The sequence below is a fragment of the Lissotriton vulgaris genome, chromosome 4_1, assembly GCF_964263255.1.
Source record: "Lissotriton vulgaris chromosome 4_1, aLisVul1.2, whole genome shotgun sequence".
Classification (NCBI taxonomy): domain Eukaryota; kingdom Metazoa; phylum Chordata; class Amphibia; order Caudata; family Salamandridae; genus Lissotriton; species Lissotriton vulgaris.
In genome coordinates this window covers 676,861,868-676,888,974 of record NC_141691.1, presented here as the reverse complement: position 1 = coordinate 676,888,974, position 27,107 = coordinate 676,861,868, and the positions used below count along the sequence as shown (strand labels likewise).

The following is a 27,107-nucleotide window of genomic DNA, read 5'->3' as shown; positions in this document are numbered from 1 at the left end:
TGCTTGACATGAAAGCTACCAATCACCTTCTTGTCCTGGACCTGCATCAACACAGCCCCTAGACCATGATTGCTGACATCTGTTACAATAATGGTCCTATCCTTCGGATCAAATGACTTGAGTGCTACCACCCCCACAATGGCCTTCTTCATGATGGCCCTCAATGCGTGCACCTTATCACCAAAATGGTGCACGAACTTGGCGCAGTACTCAGCTAGCCCCAAAACAGACCTTAATTGATCCTTATCCCTGGGAACAGGGGCTTTCTCAATGGCCTCAAGTAGATTTAGTTTAGGTTTCACTCCTTTATGTGACAATGTATTGCCCAGATATTCCACTTCTTCAGTGCCAAACTTGCACTTTTCCAGTCCAATAGTGAGACCAGCCGCTTCACTCCTGTGCAATATTTCCTTTAATAACACATTGTGCCATTCCTTATCCTCATTCCACACCAACACATCGTCTTGGAACACTAAGACATTAGACGAATCCTTTAGTACTTCTTGCATAACCATTTGGAACACAGCTGAGGCTAAGCCAAAAAGCATGCAAACAAATCTATACCCGCCCTCAGGTGTTATAAAAGACGTTAAGGGCCTTGAATCCTTCTCCATTCATACCTGGTGGTGAGCACTGGACAAATCTAAAGTGATGAAACCTCTTCACATTAGCCAGCATCTTGCTGATTCTCGGAAGGAGATGGCGATCCACCCAAATGGAAGTGTTCCAAGGTCCACGCACATGCACATTTTCCCATTGGGCTTCCTAGCCATTGCGATTGGACTGAACCATTCCGAAGCTTTAATTGTCTCATTCACTCCCTCCTTACAGTCTTGCCAATTCCTCCTTCAGTGGTGCTCTCATTGCCAAAGGCACATTTCGCACTTTGTGCGCCTTGGTTATAGATCCTTTTTTCAAAATGTGATGCTCAAACTTGGTCAAGCATCCCAACTCTTTCCTGAGCAGCTTAGGAAGCATACTAACCCAGTTAATTTCCAAAGGTGCTTGTGTCAACAATACCTGATTAGGATGATTATGATCTACCACAATGCCTAATACAAGCTGCTCTTTCCATCCCAACAAGTTCTGTCCCTTTTCAACAACATATACCTTGCCATGGGCTTCCCTAGCCTGAAACTCTAACTTAGACCTAAAATACCCCAACACAGGTTTGTTCTCGCCGCCATATCCCTCAGGTTCAACGTCAGCAGGAATCTATTCTTCTGTTTGGATGCTCTCCCATATGTGTACATCAATCCGTGTAAACGGCGTACAAGAATCGGTCCATGCATGTACTTCCTTCCCATTCATCTTAATCACACACTTGGGGGGACGGTACATGCACATGTCGCCAAAGCTTACATTCTCCAACACCAGGACCTCTACTTCTTCTCCATCGTCACCCCAGAATTGTCATCCCCACTTGGCATTCTGCATCTATTCACATAATTCACCATTTTTTTTAATTGAGCTCTTTGGCCCATTTGACAAACTCTGGAAAATTGACCAGTCTTTTTACATTTAAAACAAGTACTATTGGTGGCAGGACAATTGCTTGATTCTGCAGTGTGCCTTACACTTCAGCACCTGAAACAAGACCTAACTTTGGTGCCTTCATGAATTTTCTGACTAGTGGTACCTTCTGGCTCGTTTTTTAGTACTGTTTTTTGATAGCACATATCTTACATGACCTATCAGTCATTGTCCCCCATAGCACTTGCCACCCCCAACTCTTTCAATATAAGGAAGTGTTTTCAATACATTTTGGCACTTTAATGGCCCCATCCAATGCAGGATCCTTCATAGTCCATAGTTTTTCTTGAATTTTAATGTTGAATGTTCTATTAATCTGATCCCTAAACTTGCATGTGACAGCCAATTTGTGTAAAGCTGCGGTTTGGAATAAATTGATAGTTTTTTGTGTCCGCTCTTCTGGGAACGTTAAATAATAATTAATCCAATGATGAGTCCAGTTAGCTCTGTTTTAAATAAAAGTCAGGGAAAGTCTCCTCCTGTCTTTTTAAAAAAAAAATGTTCGAAACAATGACATAATCATAAAATAGGCATGTGCTTAAATTAAGCACCATTACTGAGGGTTTAGCGAACTTCAACTGGAAACGTTATAACATAGGCATTTGCAATTGGATCATTTTAATAAATATGGTCCCTGTGTTATCGACGAGTACTCAATACAGTTATGCTTTTATGTAGCATATGTTTTAATGCACAATGCATACAACACTTTTTACAATATGGTAATAACATAAGCGTCTCCTTAAAAAATTAGAAATAGAACGTCTGTACATTTAGCACGTACTTAATTTGGCAATAATATAGGTGTCTCCTTTCTTTATAAAACAGACTGTCAGTGCAAAATAGTGCCTGGGTTATAAACTTAGCTGAGAACAAAAAACTATATCATTATAATATTAATATACCAGTGCTGTGACGAGTAATATGTATGCCCAGTCAACAAATATACCTTTTTAAGATCTAAGGCAACTCTGGCCAGTGAACTGGCAGCAGATACTGTTGATTAGATTATAGCCAGCTAAATAATAGAAAATACTTAAGACTTATGAAAGCAATCAACTATGTATTTTCCTTCTCTCATTTAGTAACTCATGCTCTAATTTATATGGCTTCTTCACGACAGTTCCAACAACCTGCCCCATTCTTACAGTCTCCTAATAAACCATTAAATGGCGTCAGTGGTTAAGAGGTTTTGAGAATTATCTTGTCGCAATTAGTGCAGTGAAATTCTCTCTGGCACGCAAGGTAGCCATCTTGTACGGGTGCATAGGTAATGCTGCACAACAGGTGTTTGACAACCATCCCCAATTCCGAGCAACACGAGGTTCAGGGGATGACTGGGACGCATATAAAGAAGCTCAAACGCGCATGGGGGCATAGTACTCTGAAGAACCCAGTATTGTACTTGAGCGTCATAATTTCTTTAAGCGCAAGCAAAGTCCTGATGAGAGCGTGGAAGGATACATTGCTGAATTAGGAACCCTAGCAGCGACATGTAAGTTTGTTGCAACTACAGACACGTGTATTAATGCTCATTTCATTTTCTCATGTTTTTCTAAAAAAAAATCAAGAAAGGTTGCGTAGCTGCAAATATCCCAGTTTAATAGAAACAGTTGATATTGCTAAAGTAAAAGAACGCGCCACGATTTCGTCAAACAATCTACAAGAAAGTCAAGCACATCATGGCATACATATGGTAGCAGGCAATGTTCTGTGTGCTGTAAACATCAGAAACAAATCTTCAAAGCTACCTCCCAGGAAGTTTCTCGTTTGTTTCAGATGTGGCTCAAGAAACCCCTTTGGTAATTCTCCCAACACCATCGCTGCTAGAGAGATTTTCCTCTTGTGCTGACTCATTTATCCCGAGCACAGGAGCACTGTACTGCATGACGAGCTGAGCTAGTCATGAGCATGGAAGGGGTTAATTGCTCTGCTTCTGGTAAAACGTGTTCGTCCTGCAAAAAAAATAGGACATTTTCAAGCAGGGTGTAGAGTAGGAAAAAGGTTCACCAGAGTCAAAAGTGTAGAGATTAATAAGGACATTGACAATTGTTCTGAAAAACTGAACAATGTGGTTTTAACTATTGAGTGTAATTCAGTGGACGTATGGAAAGTCAAGGGGCCTTGGTGCGAAGTGGTTATTCGAGTCATTCCTTTGTAAATAAAGGCTGACTCAGGCAGCAGACCCGAGAGCAGAGGACGGCCCGGGACCAGGGTTCGATTCCCGGCGCGGCAGGTTTCTGGACCAGGGTCAGCGGACTCGATAATTCTCTCGCCTCGGTGCCCACTCTGATCAGCGATCACACTCGGCAACTCTGGGCATTAGCTTGCCTCATCTTCACTAACGGCCCCACCAGACCGCCGGGGATGTCTGCATCTCACCCTGGAGATACCCATTAAGGGACCATCTCTCAGGGAAGCCAGGAAGGGTTTCGCAGCGGTCGAAGCGCCTTGGGACCCTACGGGTAAGTAGTGCGCTATATAAATGCCTATACATTTACATTACATTACATCACCTATCACCATATTGTCAGATGTCACTTTTCATGCAAATTGGGTTAATTGTTTTATCCTCACTCAGTCTGATGTTAACCCAAAAGCCTTCAGAGAAACAGAAATTGACATGTGGGTTACTTTTACGCCAGGTTAGAATGTTTAGGCAGGTGTACGTTCAGTAAAGTATATGTTGCTCTCAAGTGAAGAAATATCATAGGTTGGCAAGATTTAGCAAAAATGGGTTTGTACCTCAAACCAGGTGCAGAACAGCCTATTGCCCTTGGTGATATTTTTGCTGAATATTACGATTACAGTAACGTAGATGATGTAAATGTGTTTAACCTTTCTATTTCAGAACCTGGCATTAATCATATTCTTGATCATTTTCCTTCAGTTTTCAGTAACAAAGTTGGTAACGTCATCGGTTTTGAGCATGAGATTTGACTCAAATTCAATGCACAACCAGTTATACACAAAGTTCGCCCTTTGCCATTAAGTGCCAGAGAGGAGTTGAAGAAGGTATTGAAAAACATATGTGAGGAAGGCATCATTACACCATGCAATTCCTCGGAATGGGTCCCGCCCACAGTTTTAGCCCGAAAGAGGTCAGGAGAGATCAGATTGTGTGCACACTTCCGCTCACTCAATCGTAAAATCTTGGTGGACTGTCTTCCCTTACCAGAAATCCATGACTTATTGGCCATTTTGGGTGGGGCAAAGTACTTTTCCATATTAGATCTAAAGTCGGCTTACCATCAGATTCCTCTTTCAGTTTAGTCACAAGAACTCACCACTTTTGTAACACCATTAGGGGCATATAAATAACTAAGGCTACCCTTTGGCCTGACATACGCTGCCAGCGTATTCCAGAAATTGATGGACCCGTTCCTCGAAAATATTCCTGGTGTGCAGGCCTACCAGGACCACATTCTGGTGTATGCTGGCAGTCGATTAGAGCATGATAAAATTCTTGTTGGGGTACTAGAGACACTTAGTAAGGCTGAAATGACCGTCAAACACCACAAGTGCAAATTTGCTGTCCAGGAACTTAAATATTTAGGAAAGAAACACTTTCGGTTGATGGTATCAAACTCAAGTTTTCATAAAATCCATCAGAAATGTTCCACCCCCAAATGATAAGGAAACCCTCTGTTCATTCCAAGGGCTTGCGGAATACTACACCCATTTTGTGCAGGGTTGCACACAGATCATGGAACCCCTAAGGGCACTTTTAAAAACAAGGGGTTACATTTGTTTGGCGCTCCAAATTGTCTTTAAACAAGTCACAATCCCGTGCTTTAAATTCAATCAAGATGGACACAAATGCTTTTTGACAGTTGATGCCAATCACACTTGTCTTGGAGCAGTTTTGGGGCAATGGGTAGCAAGTCAAGAACACACTGTGGCATTTGCTTTCAGAACTCTCCAACCGGCACAAACGAGATATAGCACCATCGAGAGAGAAGCTCTTGCATGTGTTTGGGCCATCCACAAATTTAAATAATATTTTTGGGGCTGTGAGTTAGTTATGCTGCGATCACAAACCACTTATGCATATGCTCAGTAACAGTTGTGTGAACCAGGCATCAGCCAGACTTATTTGTTTACTTTCCAAAATTCAAGAGTATCATTTCACTATTAAACACATGTCTGGTGGATTTTTTTTAGGGCAGATTGCTTTTCAAGAATGGTTTTAAATGAAGTACTGAATGAGGCGGATGACATTGAGTGTGTTGTTGCAGCTGTGGATGCAGCATCTAAATGTTCACCTATTACAGCGAAAGATTGATTGGAACACAGCTTATGCTAATGATGTGACACTCGCAAAGTCCAAGCATTCATTAAAAGTTGCTGGCCTGAGAGCAGAGCTTTATCTGCAGAGTTAAAGCTATTTGCAAATGTCACTGATGAGTGAGTTGTCAGTGGTTCAGGATATGATCATGCGCCATGATCTTTTTGTCCCCTCTGAAACCCTACGCATCGCGATCATCTGGACTACTGATCAGGGACATTTAGGCATCAGAAAAACTTGTCCACGCTTAAAGCCATTGATTCCCAGGTTGGAACCATAATTGAGAAGTGTGCTGAATGTCTATTGTCAGAAAAGCATTGGAAGACACTTTCCACCCCGCTTCATCCCATGCTATTTCCAGAGATTCCCTGGGGCAAAGTGGGTCTTGACTTCTCTGGTCCATATGAAATCCTACCATCAGTCAACCAGCAAAATTAAATATCTGTTGTCAATCATACTAAATGGATGCACTATTATTTTTGCCAGAGGGCAATTTACTGAGAATGCCATTAATTGAGCAGTGTATTTTTCGTAGAGGGCCCTCCCAATTTTATTGTGACAGATAATGCAAAGAGGGTATTCAAACTGCAATTTTTTTTTTCTTCAATTCAAAATTTCTTTATTTCGGCTTTGATGCCATAAAAGAACAATGCATATACAGTACAATGGATAAAAAGAGAAAAAAAACATTACCACTTTAAACATTAAAACCATTAGCTAAAACAGTACATTTCATGTTGGAAGGCAATCGGAGCACAAACAAACAATCTTAAAATTCTAGGATGGACCCCTCGCTAGTTTCAAAAGGCGGACCAGTTCTATTTCCGGGAATGACCTCAATTACAGTTGATGCCCCATTTTTTTTCTTTGGAAGAAAATAGAATGTAGGAATCTACTTACACAAAATATTATTGGTTGCATTGAGTTTGTTGTCAAAATTCTCAAAGCCTGTGTACATGACCTCAAGCCTAACAGTAGGCATATTGGTTTAATCCATCTTTTCCTGGCCTGTGCGTACGCAGGGCAAAAGAAGAGGATATGTTGCTCGTTTTCTATCTGGTGTTGTTCGCACATAGAGCAAAATTCGTCAGTCGCTATGGATGATGTATCTGAGTTTCTAGCCCAACGTGCCAAGGTTGTCTGTATTAAAAGATTTCCGTATCTAAATTTTTAAAATAAAGTTTTGGCAAGTGGGGGCTCAATTTCATCCATAAAGGTCTCGAATAGTGGCGCGTCCTTAAAAGTAAGGAAGTTTGATACTAAAGTCCCACCAGTTGAAGCGCTTATGGTCATATTTGCAATAAAGGTCCAAAAGGCCCTTTTTAGGGTTAATTTCGGGTTAGGTGGAAGTTGCTCGGGGTTCTCCCAAAAATGTTTCAGACCTATGTTACTGAACCAAGTTTTAACATGCCTAAACCATGGGATAGCTTTTAAACTATCAAGCACCATGATTTCTTTTAACCCGTCTCTATAATCTTGTAATTCGGGAACCTGCCATAGTCTAACCCATAACATCAATGGCGAATTATAACTTGGTGATCAGTTCTTTTGATATTTAGGTCAAATTGCAGTGGCACTAGAGGAGTGCCTCTCGGGACCCTTACCAAGCTTCGCATAAATTTGTTATCCAGGACACTAAAGGTGTCCTTGGACCCAGGACCCCAAATTTCTGCACCATATAGCACTGCTGGTTGGACTTTGAATTTAAAAAGTTCAATCGCTGGAGACACAGCTTTACTAGTGCTCAGGCTTTGTTCCCTAAGGATAGGTTTTACATTCTGAGAAAATGTCAACTTACTTTTTTCCATTTGGGCTCTCCAAGTAAAATTGGAATCTAATGTCACCCCTAAGTATGAAAAATGGGGCACCGATTCCAATTTTACTCCTTTCAAAGTTAGACAGCCTTTATCTGATTTGGTCGAGTTTAAGGCCATACATTTGGTCTTTTTCCCATTTATCTCCAGCCCCTTCTTACTACAATATTCACTGAAGGAGTTCAATAGTGCCTGGAGACCTTTTTTGGTTTGGGAAATCAAGATAGTGTCGTCAGCAAATAATAAGGATGTTACCCTTTCACCGTTCAGTTTTGGGGAGTCGTTTTTGCATCCCTCCAGATATAAGGGGATGTCATTCACGAAAAGGGAAAAGAGCGTGGGGGCCAGAACACAGCCCTGCCGGACACCACGCTCAATGGGGATTTTTTGGGTTAGTTCACCGTTTGGGCCCCATCTGGACCAGGGTCAGCGGACTCGATAATTCTCTCGCCTCGGTGCCCACTCTGATCAGCGATCACACTCGGCAACTCTGGGCATAAGCTTGCCTCATCTTCACTAACGGCCCCACCAGACCGCTGGGGATGCCTGGTCTCACCCTGGAGATACCCATTAAGGGACCATCTCACAGGGAAGCCAGGAAGGGTTTCGCAGCGGTCGAAGCGCGGAGATACTCCTCCGGGAGTCGATCCTAGCGCTATATAAACTTGCAATCAATCAATCAATCAATCTATTCTTGCAAAATTCCCTTCATGTAGCTCTTTGATCTGAACTGATAGATTATTTGGCAGCCATACTGCACTCAGGGTTTTCCATAGAAGATTGCGAGGCACTAAATCAAATGCTGCCCTTAAGTCAACAAAGGCGACATAGTAATGACCCCTTTTGATCTTTACATATTTCCAGTAAAGGCAGCAGAATCTAAAAATCTGATCTATTGTACTAACTTTTGATCTAAACCCAGGTTGGTATTTGGTTAGAATTGCATTTTCCTCCAACCAGTCACTCACACGAGATAGAATATGTCGTGAGTAAATTTTCTGAAGAATATCCATTAGACTGATTGGCCGATAATTACAAGGGTCCATCCTATCTCCTTTATTAAAAATTAAAACAATTTCAGCTCCCTTCCAACTTTCGGGTAATTCTAAGGTGCAGGATATCTTATTGCACAAATAGTTAATGTATGGTGCCCATACTTTTAGATCGTGCTTATATAGATCCCCCGGGATCTTGTCAAGACCTGGGGCTTTGCCAGATTTTATTTGGCTTATTGCCGGCTTGGTTTCCACTAATGTGAATTCCAAATAGTCTGATGATGTTTCATAGCTTAGGGCATTCGTATCCATATGGGGATCATCATATTTTTTATATAGGTTAGTGAAGTGATTAATTCAGGTTTGTTCGTCCAAATAGACATCCTTAACCACTCTCCCTACGTGGTTCCCATTAGCTACTAGCCTCCAAAAAGCTACATTATCACGTAATTTGGCGGCCAGCAGCATTTCAGCCCATTTGTTTTCCTCCCAAGCTATTTTTGAAGCCCTTTGAACGGACTTATAGTTATTCCTGGCTTTTTGGATTGTGGTAAATAATGTATTACCCTGTCATAATTTCTATACATTAATAAGGATTGCTCATAAAAATGAGAGGCAGAGTCCGTGGTGTCCGGTTCAAAAGGGCTTTAATACAAAAGCTCGAGCTTATGGAGAATCGGGTTCCATCACCACTAAGGTTCAGGAAGGGTCGTCATCTGAATCTTTATTCACATATCACATTATATATAGTGAAACCATACAATTGCATTGAATGAGAGAAGGCGGGGCGCTCCAGGCGGAGCAAGTGAAAGAGAGATAAGAACACATGGGCGTGAAAGAAGGTGTGTAAGGAGGTGTACACTTGATGAGTCATAGGTGTGTCATAGGTGGGTGGATGCATGGAGGAGATCTGCAGGGTCAGCAGGAACCTTTACCCTACTTGTGCGCGCAAAACTGGTCATGACGTGAAATTGACGTGTAACTGGAGAGAGCTGGGGGGAGCTGACTTTAGCACTAGTAGAGGAGTCTGGGATGTCAGAACGACGTGCACCTTTGGCACATCTGATATCTTGTGTTTGGAGGATGTATTATCTGAAGTAAAGGTCTCTGGAGTAAAGGCTGTTCATCACTAAATGCTAGTGTGCTAGTGTGCGTGTATATTTCTTTGTGCATTGCGTGGGGCCATGGGCCTTCTATGGAAACGGGTTCAGTAAATTACTTAAATGGAGACAGAAAGGCTAGGCCCTATCTTCTGCAGGCGGAATATGTTTACCCCTTTCATTAAACTGGAATGTGTTATTGCGGAGCTGAGCAGATAACGGTAGGCAAAATACCGTCTTGGCAGGCCAGGCCGGGCACCTCTCGGCTGAGCAGGAAGTAAGGGAGAGGTCAGGGATGCATAACTAAACTGTAGCTTTCAGAGTCAGAAGAGGTTCGGAGCCTGAATTCGGGGCCTGGCTTGACGGTGCCACAAAACGTGTGCATCTCGACTTTTAAGCGTGTACCATGCAAATGCATTGGCAACATAGGCCTCAGTGCAGAATTAACCTTTCATTCATGGAGGGCCTGATAACTGACATGCTAACATTGGACGGAAATGCAGTGGCACTATTATTACAGGCATGAGAAGGGAATTACATGATGACATGGACATACATGGGGCATAGTTGCATATATAGGGTGCGAGTGGGGGACACACTGGCCACATAAAATTTCTATTTCCTCAGGATGTCTAAGGGTGACTTGGATTTAATCGCCAATTGGAGTTCCCTTTTGGACTCTCTACAGAATCTGTCTTACCAGGGTTTACTATGGGACAGATTCTGTGTCTTTTGCTGATTCTTCTTGGGCATTTTGGTAACTAACAATTTTAGGTCAATGAAAAATTTATGGTGTGTTAGCATAAAGGGGGTTTTAATTTCCTCGTCAGGCATTAGACCTAAATATGGTCCAAAAGTCCCAGCAAAAAGTGTATATATTTCACTAAGTATGTCACTGTGATCCAATATAAAAGGCCATTTGAGTGATCGCCTATTGTTGCTAGTATGGATCTCCATATTGTCACCACTGCTTTCCTCCACTAAGGTGGGATGAACTATATCATCAAACAATGAGGCATCTATTACAAGGTTTAAAGGAAAGTGATCACTTTCTAGCCTCTCCTTTACATCGAGGTCCAAAAGATACGACCAAATAGGCATGGAGGCAATCACAAAATCGAAAATTGCTTTTGCAGTTGTTCCTACTAAAGGTTGGTTTCTTCAGACTTTCGGACGGTAACCGTCCATTACAAGCCCTAAGACAGTACTCCATACATAATTTGGTCATTTGGAGAACCAAAGTTGAGCATTTTACCGATTTGGCATTCTCCAAAATTGGGATTTTGTTCACCTGATCTTCCTCGACAAAAATATCACTAAGACCCAAGACTGGCTCGAAATTACAATTTAAGTCGCCAGCCAGGATGATGAGATCCTCCCTGGCATCCAGTCCGCTTAGGAAGCGGTCTAATTTAATTAGAATTGGTGATTCACTTGATGAAGGTGAAGGCCTGTTATAGATATTTATTAAAAATAGTTTTTTCCCTTCGCACGTCGTAACTTTTAATGCTAATATATCTAGGGAATTTGTGTCCACCACCTCGATGTGTACCCTTAGTTTTACTTTCACCCAAGTCAGTAGCCCCCCCGAAGGCCTTCCACTTCTAGATGGAACCGCACCAATTCCATAGGTCTTGTACCCTACTCTGTGTGGTGTCAACTGCCCAGGTTTCCTGTAACATACAGAAATCAAAGGAATCAATAAAGCTAGCCCACTCTGGGTCCCTCAGGTTTTTTGAGATTCCAGCTATGTTCCAGCAGACTAGTTTTACAGGCTCCCTTGATACGGATGTCACCTCAAGGACTACCCCTGGCGTCTCTCCACGACTGACGGGAGCCACAGTTTGTACTGCCAAGAGTGTTTCCTCAGATGATGACATTTTACTCAGTTCATTTTGGGATATTACCAATGCATTTGGTTGTGTACAACTTTCGTCTAAGGTAATTATATCCCTAATTACTGGTTTGTCCAATAGTGGGGACCCAGAATTCACCAACACTTGAATTTCATTAGCAACACCCTCAACAATAGGATTCCTTGTTCCGCTTTCCTCGCCCCCCCCCGGCACAAGAAACATCAATCACAATCATCTAGGCCGCTAAATATGTCAAATCTATTTGTGGTCTCTAGAGGTGTGAATGGTTTTAGATGATCCATCCTTCTGTTGTGGGCGTTGTGAGTTCTGGCTGGTACATAGTTCCATCCGATGGGGTCTGGGATTGACACAGGATAGGGTACAAATTGCGGGTTCCTAACATTCTGTATGGTCGGTGGGTACAGTGCATGTTGACTATTCCCAGCATTCTGTGTGATGGGGGGGGTAGCTGGTTGGATGGGTATATGATATATGCTGTGGTGGTTGGTGTTGAGATGGAAACACCACTGACCTTGGGTAAAAATACGTTAGTGGTCTAGGGATTATGCAGTTGTTAGAACTGCCTGACGGCCAGTTTAATATGAATTGGATGGCATTAGGGTCCCTGAAATTCACAACCACCACATCGCCTTCGATGTCTTTAGGTCTGCCCCCCAGCCATTGAAGACGGCGAACATGAACAATTTCGCCACTAATATGGTTTGCAATTGGCCTGAATAGACTCAGCCAATGCATAATCTTATTCTTCAATTGGGCAAAACCCTCCCGCTTGTTCGATTCTAACACAGGCACCCTGTTAGGACTACCACAAAGGGTACTGCCTCTGGCGGGAGTTCTGGTAATGGGGTCCTTTTGGGTTTCCCCCAGGTGTACCTAGTGTCCCCCGCCTCCCTTGATGGTCTCTCCAAGAGTGTGTTAGCCATGCTATTGGAAGTTTTGCTTGCAATAATAGCCGGCGGCTGATCTCGTTTTTTTTGATGTGGTAGTTTGGGGGGTGGGTTATGTTGGGTAATCGCTCTGTTCCCCGGGGGCTTTCGGGTGGATGAGTGCGAAGTTGGGGTAGAGATTGGGACAGTTAGAGTGGGTTAGGATGGTAATAAAGTATTTTGTGTTAAATTACTTGGTACTAAGATGGTTGCATTACTTGGTGCAGTGTTAGTAACAGCATCCTTACTTCCCAAAGCATGTTCAATTTTGCACAGTTTACATTCTACTTCCATCAGCCTCTCTAAGATAGATGCTGAGTAGTTTTTGATTAAACTCTCTATGCTAAGCAATGTAACAGGGCCCTGATCTACATGGGGCACATTAGCAACCACACTAGTGTCCATACTGGCCTCTTTATCTGTAGGCAAGTTTGGTAAGGATGAAGATGTAATGTTAGTTCCTTCTGTAGCTACTTGTAAATTATTGGGGTTTTTGACAATAGTATTCGCCTTTTTCCCAAAGTCAGAGTAGCTCAGCTTGAGTTGCTGCGAATCCCCCTTTTCCGCCGTTTTTTATTCGGCGGAGGGCCATAAATTCTGGGCAAAGGCATAGTTTTTTTTGCCCTATTACGAGTTATTTTAGCTGGCACAGGGGCAAGTGCCTTCGATAAACCAGGAGTACTCGTGTGAATTATTGTGGAAGGACCATTCATATCCGACTTGGGAGAAGTACTTAATATGGGCTTAGTGTCACTCGCTACCAAAGGCTGGCTATCCAATATGTATACAGACTCATTGGCTTTTTGACTAATCTCAGCGGTAGGAGTAGCAGGTAGGGATAATAGTGACACTGACCTGTTCTTCATACTTTCCACGGAGCGGCGGCGTTCAGCTCGACGCTCCGCCAAAGCAATTTCCTTAGTAGTGTCAGGGGTAGATTTTGTGAAATAGTTATCGAGAGTTCTATTTAGCAGGGCCCCCTGCTTGTCTGACATGGGCGGGTCAGTACTTGGCGTTATCGAATATTTACAACAAGGGGTGGTGAGGGACAGAGTCTCTGAATTAAGCAGAGAGCTCTCACCCAGTCAAGAGATCAGGGCTAGATCCAACACCGTTTTTTAGCTCACTGCACCATCCCAGTTTCAGAACCTGGCTGTATGCAAATTAGTCTGTTCCTGTCCCAGTGCATGATGGGAACAGGGCAAACCAAACTACAAAAGCCAATTCTTACACTGGGAAGGAAACAAGCTCCCGGGGACCGGTTTCTGGCATTACAGCCGTCTTCGGCCCGGTTTGCTTGAATCCTGATGGTGCAATGAGCAAGGGTCTCACATCTGAGAATACCCTTCCACGCTTAGGGTGGACAAAAATATTTACAACAAGGGGTGGTGAGGGACAGAGTCTCTGAATTAAGCAGAGAGCTCTCACCCAGTCAAGAGATCAGGGCTAGATCCAACACCGTTTTTTAGCTCACTGCACCATCCCAGTTTCAGAACCTGGCTGTATGTAAATTAGTCTGTTCCTGTACTTAATATGGGCGTAGTGTCACTCGCTACCAAAGGCTGGCTATCCAATATGTATACAGACTCATTGGCTTTTTGACTAATCTCAGCGGTAGGAGTAGCAGGTAGGGATAATAGTGACACTGACCTGTTCCTCATACTTTCCACGGAGCGGCGGCGTTCAGCTCGACGCTCCGCCAAAGCAATTTCCTTAGTAGTGTCAGGGGTAGATTTTGTGAAATAGTTATCGAGAGTTCTATTTAGCAGGGCCCCCTGCTTGTCCGACATGGGCGGGTCAGTACTTGGCGTTATCGAAGACATTAGTAACAAGCAGTCTGAACAAACCAACAGAAAGTAAACCTATAGCAAGTCGCTTTCAGTGATAGTTAAGTAACGGAAAAACAAGGGGTTATGCCCAGTCCAGTCTCCTCGGTGCTCTGAGGGTCTCAGAGGGGCCGCCCTTAGTCCGGGCTTTGTCCCGGGATTTGTCCCGCTCACGTGTCCCGCTCACGCGTTGTGGGTCCAATCTATATGCGGGAGGGTGGATCAAGGGGAGGGGACACAGGAAGAGGCGGTAGGTGTGCAGGATCTTCAGCGCACAGCCTGGTGGGCCTCGCAGTCCCGGTCTGTTGGCGGACTTCACTCCCAAACCCAGTTCTCCTCCAGCACAGCAAAAGTACAAGCAGAATCCCAAGGCAAGTCCAAATTCGACAGCGAGCGGCCCCCGCGGAGCGGGGGCTGCGAGTCGTTTTTTAAAGGCCAAGTAGTGAGCAGTTAGAGGGGAGGGGACACGGGAAGAGGCGGCATGTGTGCAGGATCTTCAGCGCACAGCCTGGTGGGCCTCGCAGTCCCGGTCTGTTGGCGGACTTCACTCCCAAACACAGTTCTCCTCCAGCACAGCAAAAGTACAGGCAGAATCCCAAGGCAAGTCCAAATTCGACTGCGAGCGGCACCCCACTGCAATTTCTTCTGGGCAAGATCGTTTGGAATTTGTACGTAGCAAAGTTTGGACTTACAACACAACTCCTCACTGAACCACAGGCGTTGCACCGTTTGTTCTTCTTAGAGGCAGGAAAGCACACTCTGGTCTACTTCCCAATTGGTTGTGCGAGAAAAGGGAGATTGCGGTCGCATCCAGAGACTGTGTGCAACGGAAGCAGATTAGCATGAAAGCACGCTTTGATGCGGGTAAACACTCTGTAACTCAATCTTTACAGAAAGGAGACGGGGTGCATATTAAGAATCCAAAGAAAGTGGTGAAAGGCTGTTCCAAGTTTTCATCGCCTGTAACTGTGATACAGGTGAGCAAAGGTTCAGCCCTCCTTGACGACACAGGTTGGTGAAATAAAAGATCTCTGGTCGAAATCACTAGTTCCCAAGTTGACATCATAAACAAACATGCTGTCATCAATACTGAACACTATGAATGGTTTGACTGGCCTCACGAAGGGGATGTGCAACCTAATTCAGGTATGGGGTCTGCTACACCTACACAGGTTGCAACACAACAAGTTGCAGCCACACTCGAAACCTGTAAAATTTCTGGTACAAGGGTGGCGCGGCAGAAGCGAATGCCATGTAGGTTGAAGGACTATGTAGATTAAATCATTCTGTTCTGCCAATGTTGTTCTTTATTCTATTATGTTCTATCTCTCGTGTTTCTTTTTATTATTTGTGTTTTGATTTCATTTAATCTAATTCGTGCTATCTTGCTTCATGCTGTTTGAAGGGAAGATGTTGTAGGACGTAGTTGAAGTGGGGGTCGCATGTTACCGCGTGAATATATTCTTGTACACTTGTTACGTGTTATGTTACCATTTGATTGCTGTTCCGCAACTGTGGCGGAACAGCTGGTATGAGTGTCGTAGTGACGCCACAGTTGCCGTAGGATTCATGACAGCTGGACGGCTCCGGGCGTGGGTGCATCTTCTTACCTAATCAACTCCTTCTCAACTTACCTGCTGTCTGAATCCTTCATCACAGAGACCTCTGGTGGGCAGACCAGTGGTAAATCCCAGGAAGGAACACCTTCCTCATCACGGATGTCGCCACCTAAAACTGAGTAGTTTGGCTACAAAACCCTCTACTGATTATCTCCACTCACTCCCACAACCTCCTCCCCCGGGCTTCACCAAGGCTTGCATAGATGCAAGACTACCCCTAACTGGAATGTCCTAATTTTCTTTTAAGTAGTCGACTCAGCAAACCAAGCCACCCTTATCCATTAGTCTGGATTTAGGGCTAGGTAGTACTTTGTCTTAGTCTGCCTCTTCACGGCAGAAGAACTGACTCTAGGAACCCAGCAAGCCCTGTTCCATTTCACTATCCCCCGTCATACCCAGGAGAAGGGATGTAGGTCTCCTAGTTCTTTCCTTGCAGCCATCCACAACCTACCAGCACTCCCAGCATGGTCCCTTCTCTTCTGGGCCCTACTTCATCTACTCTGTACTTCTATGTATAGCCTTTATGTATCTCACTTTCGCAATCCCTCTTGTAACTCCTGCCCCGTGCATCGCTCTGCTGCGTTGTAGGTGGGTTATAAGCATCCTTCATGCACACTCTTCACCTGGGTGCATTTCGACCTTAAAATGCTCTGCTTCTCAACGTGCCTCTGGTTGAGAGCTGCGGCATTGTGACGTATGAAACAAAAATAGTCCGTTCTGCTGCCCTTGGGAGCCGTACCACATCTGGATGCCATTTTGAGCGAGGCTGTGTGAATGCATTATTTACTGCGTGACCTACATATGGCTATGCAGCGACGGAGAAGTCTGTGAAAAGGTACAGGTGTTGGCTGTTACTTCTATTTTAAGCCTTTAGCACCAACCTGTATAGTTCACGTTCTCCCTGGCGTTTCTGTCGTGCTCCAGCAAACCCTGACTGTTGCTGGCTCAGCATGACCCGCTGAGTGGGGCTGGTATGCTTTCGCTTTTATTAGCGGATGCTCCGGCCTCTGGTCTCCTGCAGCGACTCAGTGCCTTTTTAAGTGCAATTATAAGCTTCAACCTGCGTCAAAGCTTGAGAAGTGCCGGTACGCTCCCTCTAAAAATAAAAAAAGTGCCGGTACGCCATACAGTACCGGACCGTTTGAAGCACTGACTCCATTTCCTTTGTGTAATACCATGACCCAAAAACTCTTAATTTCTTCTTATACTTTTATATATAAAGGACCTGCAGATTCTGCCACATAAATATAGATTTACTGCACTTGCAATGCACCATCTGCTGCAGAATTTGAATATTTCAACAAAAATGTTTGGAGCTGAAATTAATCACCAATTGCTAAAATGCTAGCAAAACATTGCCTAAGCCTTACCTGATGCAGTATACTGGCAGGCCCTTGGTAAAAGTTAACTGGTCATCTTTCACTTTCTGACTGCTGTTTAGAGGTGCCCACCTGGTATTCGTGACGTTACACCTTTGACCAAACAGCATTGATGTGGGTTAATGTACAAAGTATGTGTATAATGCGGAACATTGTGCAGCAGTATTATTCACTAGGCTACCACTGTGCCGTATAATTTAGTCCACCATAATGTTTTCCTCCACATAATTTCAGTGGGTAGCTAGCACATTTAGGGTCTGAAACTCTGCACTGTTTGTTAAATCGATTGCTTCCAAAACCCTCAGCTCCCCTGAGAACCTTGTACTGGACCAGAAGACTGACACCCCCCTTCCTGCGTCCTCAAAAGCCTGCAGCTCTAAATTTCACCTAGACTCTCTTTGGTGTGTGCACTCACAGTGCACAACCTATAGTTGATACAGATGCTTGCAAACTTAGTTTTTCAAGGTGGTTGGCTGTTATACACTGTCATGCCTTCCCCCTTTCCTTTAGGCATCTTGGTTAATTAGCTTGTACATTCAAACATAGATAGTCTCTTGCGTATAGACTGGCTAAGTTGTCGAGTTTCTGGTCAAGTTGTTTGGAGAAATCCACAAGTACAAATATCTACAAAAAACATGATTTCCTATGAAGATACAAATTAGCATGCTGAACCTACATCAAAAGCTCCTATTGCCCTGTTTTAAAAGGCTCCAAAGCACTCAAAGTTTAAAGGTGGTGTGCCTGAGATTTGCTTCTTGTGTGGTGCTCTTATAGGCAGGCCCACTGAAATTGTGTCACAAGAGTACCAGGTTATGGTGGATGGTGCCTAATTAATTAATGTGTCAGGAAAATGCTAATTATGGATAATGCAGTATATTCTCGGCTGAATTATTCCACCATTTTAATGCCGCCTGAACAAAGGTTTCATTTCATTAGTAGCAGTGTAGTACCGAATAAGCTGTGTTCAATTCATGTTTTACACTAAAATTGAAAAGTTGGATTCACCAGAAGCGAGACTGGTTTTCGAGATCTGACTGTAAATTTGAGGTCCTTTGTGCAGCGATTGAAGTCCTTGAATCACCATGATTCTGTATGATCCCTTTAACAGGTCGCCAAAGATGTGTCTGTCAGACTCCACCACGAGCTGGAGAGCGTGGAGGAGAAGCGAGCCAAGGCAGAAGATGAAAATGAGGTGCTTCGGCAGCAGATTATCGAGGTGGAGATCTCCAAGCAAGCCTTGCAAAACGAGCTGGAAAAGGTGAAAGAGGTAAGGAGCTGTCGAGGTGCTGCTCCGAGTTTCTGCTTTGAGTTAGCCGCGTCGCTTGCCAGGACACCCTGGGGGTTTTCCCTTCTATTACATTTATTTTTGTACACTAAAACCATTGCGAAGAGCTGGAGGACTTTGTTGAGGTGAAGGTGCACAGTACAGAAAATGTTATCTTAATTTGTGGCCATAACTGTCTCTGATGTTTGCACCTGGCTTGTGTGTGTGATGGAGTTGTCAGTCGGTATGATAGATGTTTCATGGTCTATTACTCATCGTGGTGGTAATGATCACTCATTTCTCTGCCAATTTGTAGGGGTCATTTATATTGTCTTGCACATTAGGCCATATTTCAGTCATTTTATGTTCTCAATTTTTAAAACTTTAGCTGGCTAATTGTATATACAAAAAATGAAGACAGCATGCTGTCTGTACACCAAATACCTTTCCACACGATGTCAGGTGTGATTCAACCTTCACGCTTCTGGTATATTCATCCATTTTGTGAATTTAAATGTATGCTTCCAACCACGGGAAAAGTCCTTGACTTACTAGCTCACCATTTGGAAGTCACCTTGCTTGCCCCATCATGGGGGGCCTTTTTCAGACCCCCTCCCTTCTATACTGCCTTCGGTAAAATTCTCATCCATAATTTTTGAGGGAGGTTTGCCCTACAACAGGTCACATGCATGCTTATATACATAATGTTGGTTGACACAGGGCACCACCGTGACCTTTTTTAGCGGAAAGTGCATCCAGTTCAGCCTAATACTGTTTTTTAAGTGAAACATTCGGTCTCTGACACTAACATTGCCAGTCAGCCTAGTTCTGAACAATTACAGTACTGTGTCTTTGGTAAAGTTGCCCCTTTTTGTCGGGTGGGCAGGTAGTTAAGGGGTGGCTTGTGAAAGTTCTGACTCTAAATCCAAAGGGTTGTGTGTTTATCACTCAACCAAACATATCTATGGATAACAGGGCACTGTGCCATGTTGGAATACTATGTTTATAGCACCCTTTGTTAGGAGAGCAGAGAACCACCTGTAAAACAAAAGCCCATGAGCAGCAATTCACCAAACGGGAGAGCACATAACCACCCTTTGACCCAATACCATCACAGGAAGCGATATCACATGATCTTTGTCACTGAATCCTCCAAGGAAGTGATGCCACTTAACCTTACTCCTGGTGAATTAAAATGGATGACATTGCTGAAGTTAAGACCCCCTGAAGAGCATATGACGGGCACAGATACATTTCTATATTATATACCACCTGCATTTTAAATAGGGTGCTGACATGATAGGGTTATTACGCATTTCTCTTTTATTGCATGAACATTTATGTTTGGAAGAGGAGAATGTAGTGCCACAAAACACTAAACAACATTCGGAATCCAAATCATTTGTACCACAAAGTGCTATGATTTAATGGTTTCCAAAGTTTATACCACAAGAATAAAATGTGCTACTTAATTAAAGACCTACAAAAATATTGTAAACCCACAATATTGGTTTTGTCTATCTGTATTCCTTTATACAAGTCCTATATTAAATGTGAACAGTGTTACGGACACAATTATTCCTTAACATTAATTCATTTTTATTGGCTTCACTTGTAAGGCATTATCACTCATTAAAGCAGATCGGTGGGAGTTTTATTCAAAACACTTAATTTCCCAAGTGTTCGCAATAATGAAAATCAGCAAATCTTGTTTAAAATGCATATATTATATTTAGTTTTTATTTGTTTTACTGAGCTAAGAGGTTAATGCCTCAGGTCACAGTTAGAGCTGCAGAAATTTAACTGTGCACATTACAGCAATGCCAGGGGTTGCAATGGGCAAGCCAGGGTTCGCAGCTATGACCCCTGGTGCTCCCCTAAGTGACATCCATGGAAAAGACCATATCTCAAGTATCATAGGAAATTTTGGCTCTCAGGGCACTCCTTTTCCACAAGGAATGCTCTCCACACCTATTGAAAAGAAGCCAGGTCTTCTGCTGCCAAAAACCTGATCGACAAGTCATGCTTCCTCCGGCTCATAGTCTCATTCCTCTGTGTTTTAGGGAACAAATCACTGGTAAATGAAAGTACATATCAGGCTTATGTTTGCAGTTTACAGTAGTCAATGGTGTTCTTTTGCATTTGATATTGAATTCCTGTCCCTCAATCCAGGCAAAGCCTCAGTTAATGAAGGACACCATGAAATTCTGAATGTGCCCACGGATGATTTCTCCCTTAGCTGGAATGTATTTAGGTTTATGGGATTTCCAAGGGGATCCAAGAATACTCAAGGCTATCTGGTAGAGCCTTTGACCTTCATGTGTACTCCAGCGTGTAACAATTAGGCAGGTGAAATTGAATCCAGTTGTAAATGTACTCATGCGGATCTGTAGTACAGATGTGCATTAGCGCCTGTAAAAAACAATTACACCACAGGGAAAACATTTTTCACAAAGTTGAAACCACTACAACCTCATTAAATCTGGAAATCTTCCCTCCTCCGTTTTCACCCAGGAAATGCATTTAATCCTACAATTGACGGGTACATTTGTGTGCATTTCCATGATGGGGAAGCTACCTGCAAGAGGTACATGGATACTCAGAAACTTAAGCGTTGGTGCTTATATACTCACTTTTGCGGCGAAACCAAGCCATTAAGTTTAACAAACCTGCCCAAGCCCTAAATGTGCGGTTGCAGAAATTCCACCAATAGTGATGGATCCTCTGAAGTCACACATTAACTTTTGTGACTGTAAAATGTCACTAGTTTCTGACTTTTTGAGTCTAGATTGTGATTTACCCTTTTCTATGAAATTAGTTAAACTTAAATGAGAAAAATGCTTCGTGAATATAGCCCTATGCACAGACTTTGTAACAGTAGAAAGTCATATGAATATTACTTGTTACATGTGCCTGCTTACTTTTCTTTATTATAATAATTTAGTATGTGTACAAAATCATCCTAATGTTATGCTCCTGTCCTACATTTAGCATAAAAATTGGGAGCGGTGAGGAGCCATTAAAATGTATTATCAAATGTATTCAAGTAACACAAAGCATTTTTGTGGCTTATTGTCAAGAGTTGCTGTCTTGAGGAATAATTTGTGTTGATACTGGCAAAAGGGCATTCCTCAAAAATTTAACCCAATTGCCTAAAGCAGCCTATGTTGTTTCTAGCAAAGTTCAGGGCGCACTCTTTCTCAAAGTGGTTTTAGAATGGTGGTTTCCTACACCTCAACAATCTGGTAAATTCCCTGGTAATGTATGTATTGTTGTATCTCGGGCAAAATGGGGATTAACCAGTTCTGTAACACTCTTCGTGTTTTTTTGGCCTTCTGAGTATCCTACATGTGGTTGAAATAGAATTCCACACTGCATCCTTTATATTGCCAAAAAGTCACCCAAGCCTCACTGAAGAATGCTTTGGGTGGAGTTGAAATATAGTTCGATGTAAGGGGCAATAGGGGATTTAAAAAAACATAAACCTTCTGCTTTGTTCAGAGTATACACGTTTCAGTTTATTAAAGTAAACTTTTGTATGCATTTACTTCTTGCAGCATGAAATTGGCTCCTTTATGACATTGTGGTTGGAATTGTGCATGCATGGTTCAAAATGGAGGTTGGCATGTGCTTTGTAGCAGTTTTGGCCTCTCTCTGAGTTCAGAACAAGTTATTGTGATGTGCTGTAATGCAGTCTCAAGTGCACATCTGCTGATGTTAAACCGGGTTGAGAGGTGATGTGTGAGTATGGCTACCAGAATCTTGGAAGCCATGCCGGTCAGTCGCCGTAAATCCAGGATTAATCTTGGAGCGGGCGGTGAGGTGACGTTCACTTTCTGTGTGATAATGAGTGAAGACATCCCAGCGGCGCGCAAGGCTCAACAATGAGATCATGACAAGGCGGCTTAGCAGTGGTGTCACTGGAGATAACTTCTGATAGGTAATGACAGGTTTCACTGAAGGCCGCCGCTTTTCGCCTAGAAACTGAAGGTTATGAGCGGTTTCTGTAAAAGATCATCGTTTTCTCAGATGGACTCATCTGGCTCATGGCACCCTAGAGAGGACTAAAACGCATCTCCAGTGAATTTAAACTGCCATACCTGTCAGGTGATAAAAGCGTTCTGTTCTACCAGCCTACAGTGAACCCAGGGAGGCTGGGCACCTCATCAAAGGCCCCAGAGTTTGCCATGACCCACACCACCTGTACCACAAGGAAAAAACTACCCGTCATTTCCATACGTTTTGTTGGCCTAAATGTAGTAGTCTCCTGAAATTCAGGTGCAAGAGGATGTTGAAACGGAATAGGCGCAAAGTGAATTTGAGGGGGTTCTGTGACTACCCTTTTGTGATAACTGTTTCAGTTGAAACCATCATCTCTACTGCGAGGCGCGGGTGCAGAAAACATCCACGGTGGAAAAAAGAGGGTGCGTGTGATTTGACGACAGACAGAAAAACACGTGACTGAAACAGGGGTGTCTCCTCCGCTATGGCAGAGGAGTGTCGTCCCACTGCTTACAAGCAGTGTAGAAGCAAAAACATAAAATAATATTAACTTTCAGTTATTAGCATTTTATGTTTGGCTGCTTGGCCGGCGGGGCTGCTCTATGAGCAGGGCAGTGGAGGAGTGGTTTGCCCACTCCTAAAAGTGTTCAGTGACTGGTCGACCCTCTCGGGCCGCCCAAACCAGTCATGCCCACTTTTTCACTTCTTCATACATTCTGAATTATAGCCTGCGTGGGGAACAGGTTCACCCCTACCTACAACCCTTGGCTGAGAGCCGTGTTACGGCGTTCAGACCAATCACAACGCTGCAATTGCAGCGTTGTGATTGGCTTAGAGGAGGGAGCCTGGCTGCCTGCTTCCTGCTCCTGAAATCGGAAGCAGGAGCAGCGACGCAGGAACGGGCAGCGGCAAGGTAAGTGATTTAAAAAAAAATGTATTCCCCCCCCCCCCCCCCATTGCAATCGCGACACCCCCCGCCTGCCCTCCTAACCGCGAGTCATGCCGGCCGCTGCTGGACTGCAAATAGAATGGGGGATCTGCAAGTGCTGCAGAAGATATGTACATATGTGATGCTAAAATAGGGAAGGGTCTGCGCAGAAGAAGTAAAACTTCAATCAGAGTGGAGTGTGCTTCTCTGTAAGGTGTAAATGTAAATGTGTTGTATTTGTATAGCGCGAACAGTAACCCGGAGGCATCCCGGCGCTTGTACTCCTACCACAAGGGAACCCCTCCTGGCTTTTCCTTGTGAGGTGTCCACTCCTGGGCATCCCTTGGTGAAACCAGGCATCCCTTGTGCATCGGGGGCCGTTGTGGAGACTAAGCAAGCTATTGCCCAGAGTTGCAGCGTGGGGCCCATGCTTGGATTCGGCACTGAGGCGAGAATATCCGGTCAGAGGAATTTAAGCCCGATCCCGCCGAGGCGGGAATTGAACCCTGGTCCCTGGCCAGCGTTCTGCATCAAGGTCTGCCGCTCTAACCATTGAGCCACACTTCTCCAAGGTGTCACCAGCCTAAGGCGTATTGTGCAAGAATTAAATAGTGCAGTGCTAACAGTAATAAGGAACACTATTTGACAGGGATTGTTTATTTTATGTATAAACATAAGTCTTTTCTCTGGTGCTATCACAGTGTTTTAAGTGTTGTTGAAGACGTGGGGGTTGCCTTGTGTATTATTGCAGCTTTAAATTGTCCATCTGGTAAATGTCACAGTATGTTTCAAAGCTTAAGATGACGCATGAAACATTCTTGAATGCCTGGTGCTGGTGATTGTTTGGAAAGCAGGCCTGGGTGAATAGAACTGACTTTTTCTTCACGCTGGATGGTCCCTGTAGAGATAAGGAGATTATTGGTATGGCATAAATATTTGTTGTGGAAATGCAGAGGCACGCATAGGCATACATCTTGAAAATTCTGATTGAAACCTACTACTTCGCGTGTCAAAGTCCCAAAATATGCTTCCATATCAGCCTTTGCAGTAAATCTAGGTGGCCAATCATTGGGTTCATTACTACGACGCCTGTTCCTATGCAAAATTAATTTAGTGGGTCTGTCCAAATTATTTCAGTCATGAACGGATGTCACCATCACCGTAACTAAGCTTGACCTCGGTATGCTAATGAGCAAGGAAAAGAGAGGATCTTTTACGAAACTTAGAAATATTATCAAAAGATAATTGAATCCCTTTTAACACTGAAACGTAATTGCAGAAAACATTTGGGCCAATTAAATTGAGCTGTGTTCTTAATACTGCATGTGGCTCAGGGGTTAGAGGCGGCAGACCCGGAATCTGAGATCGGTCCTGGACCAGGGTTCAATTCCCCGCCCCGGTGGGTCTTGGGCTAAAAATTCCACGGACTCGATAATTCTCGTCCCGGTGCCTCCTCGACTCACGGGCTCACACTCTGCGACTCTGGGCAATAGCTTGCTTAATCTCCACAACGGCCCCTCGCGGCGGGATGCCTGACTTTCACCCTGTGGACACCCTGTCGGGGCTTCTCACAGGGGAATACCAGGACGGGTTCCCTAGGCAAGCGCCAGGATGCCCTTAGTGGTGACAGGTTGCGCTATATAAGTATACCTACATTTACATTTGACATAGTGTAAAAATCTGACAGAAGAAAAACAACATTGTGGATTGCCTGATGCGAGTAGTTGGGTTAATGGTTGAGGGAGGTGAAATCCTTACTCAAGCAGCAACCACAATCCTTGTCAGAGTGAGACACCAGCAAATTACCCTATGCTCACCCCACTGGCACCTTGTCACAGAGCAGTCAGGCTTAATTTAGAGGCAATGTGTAAAGTATTTATACAACACTTCAACCAATAATTAAGTAAAAACTCTGCATAAAGGAAAGTGCACCTCTAATTAAAAAAATTAGAGTACATTTTAATAAATAAAGCAAGACTAAAATCCAATCCGGAGATATGCAAATGTAAGGATTTCAGTGAAAATAGTGCCAAAAAGCCCAAAGCAACAACTGTGGATATCTAGACATGCTACACTAGGACAAAGGCCAACCACGCTGGAATGCGGGCTGGCAACAGGGACCCAGTTAGGCTAGCTGAACAAGAGTACCTTAAATCCTGGTTGCGAAGAGTTCCGGAGTTTTACATCAAGGATACATCGCTCATCCGAGGTGATGCAAGATCCAGTTTGGAGATGCAGCACGCAGTGTCGGTTTGAAGGCGCTGTTAGGTTGCAATGCGAGGTTCTGCACCCTCGTCGGATGCTGTCAACGAGGAGGGATTGAGATGTGAAGTCCCTTGTTGAGGATGCATTGCACACTGGCTGGTACTGAAGAAGCTGTGGGGCTTGCAGTGTAAAATCCCGCATCATTGTGGCTGACTTCGATGAGAGGCATGTGATACGAGTACCTGTGTTGAGGATGCGTTGCGCAGTGGTGCTTCCGATGAGGTTCTCCGGTACAAAAGGGGGTGGTGATGGACGGAGCATCTGAATCAATCAAACACTCACACCCAGTCAAAAGATCTGGGTTTAATCCATCACCGTTCTTTGGCCCACTCTGCCAACCCTGTTCAGACATGGCTATATGCAAATCAGTCTGGAAGGTATGAAAGACGTCGCGGAATGGATGAAGCTCAGCCGGCTGAAACTGAACTCAGACAAGACGGAAGTCCTCATCCTGGGAGCATCCCCCTCCGCCTGGGACGACTCCTGGTGGCCCCCTGCCCTGGGCACCTCCCACAAGCCAACGGACAATGCACGCAACCTGGGCTCCTCCCTCACGATGACCAAGCAAGTCAACGCCGTTTCGTCATCCTGTTTCAACACCCTGCGTTTGCTCCGAAAGATCTTCCGGTCGATCCCCACCGACACCAGAAAGACGGTCACTCAGGCCCTCGTCACCAGCCGACAAAGACTACGGGAACACCCTCTACACTGGAACCACAGCTAAACTACAGAAAAGACTCCAGCGCATACAGAACGCTTCTGCACGACTTATCCTGGACATCACCTACCACAGCCACATCACTCCCCAGCTGAGAGACCTGCACTGGCTCCCCGTCAGCAAGAGGATCACGTTCTGACTCCTCACCCACACACACAAGGCTCTCCACAACCTGGGACCCAAATACCTCAACAACCGCCTCACATTCTACACACCCAGCCGCCAGCTCCGCTCCGCCAGCCTCGCCCTTGCCACCGTCCCACGCATTCGCAGAACCACCGCCGGAGGAAGATCCTTCTCCTACCTGGCGGCCAAGACTTAGAATTCCCTCCTCAGGAAACAGCTCAAGACATGGCTCTTCGAGCAGTAGCGGCTCCCCCCCCTCCTCCCAGCGCCTTGAGACCCTACGGGTGAGTAGCGCGCTTTACAAATTTCCAGCTAGATAGAAATTTCCAGATAGAGTCCACAGGCCCAGAAGTATACTGAAGAGTTTTGTGTAAAGGTCCTATATTTAAACCTGGCACCCACATTGTAGTGGAAGCTTCTAGGGGTTTCTACCACCCTGAGGTGCCA

General features: G+C 44.2%; 1 protein-coding gene across 5 annotated transcripts in view; it reads left to right on the top strand.

Annotated features, from left to right (window-relative positions):
* MTCL1 (microtubule crosslinking factor 1) overlaps positions 1–27,107 on the top strand; it is a 511,680-nt gene that overhangs the window by 133,005 nt on the left and 351,568 nt on the right. For all 5 annotated transcript variants that reach the window (XM_086964952.1, XM_086964953.1, XM_086964951.1 and 2 more), the window contains exon 3: positions 18,466–18,624. In XM_086964952.1, coding sequence (XP_086821078.1) covers positions 18,466–18,624 — 159 coding nt within the window. The remainder of the gene's footprint in view (positions 1–18,465; positions 18,625–27,107) is intronic.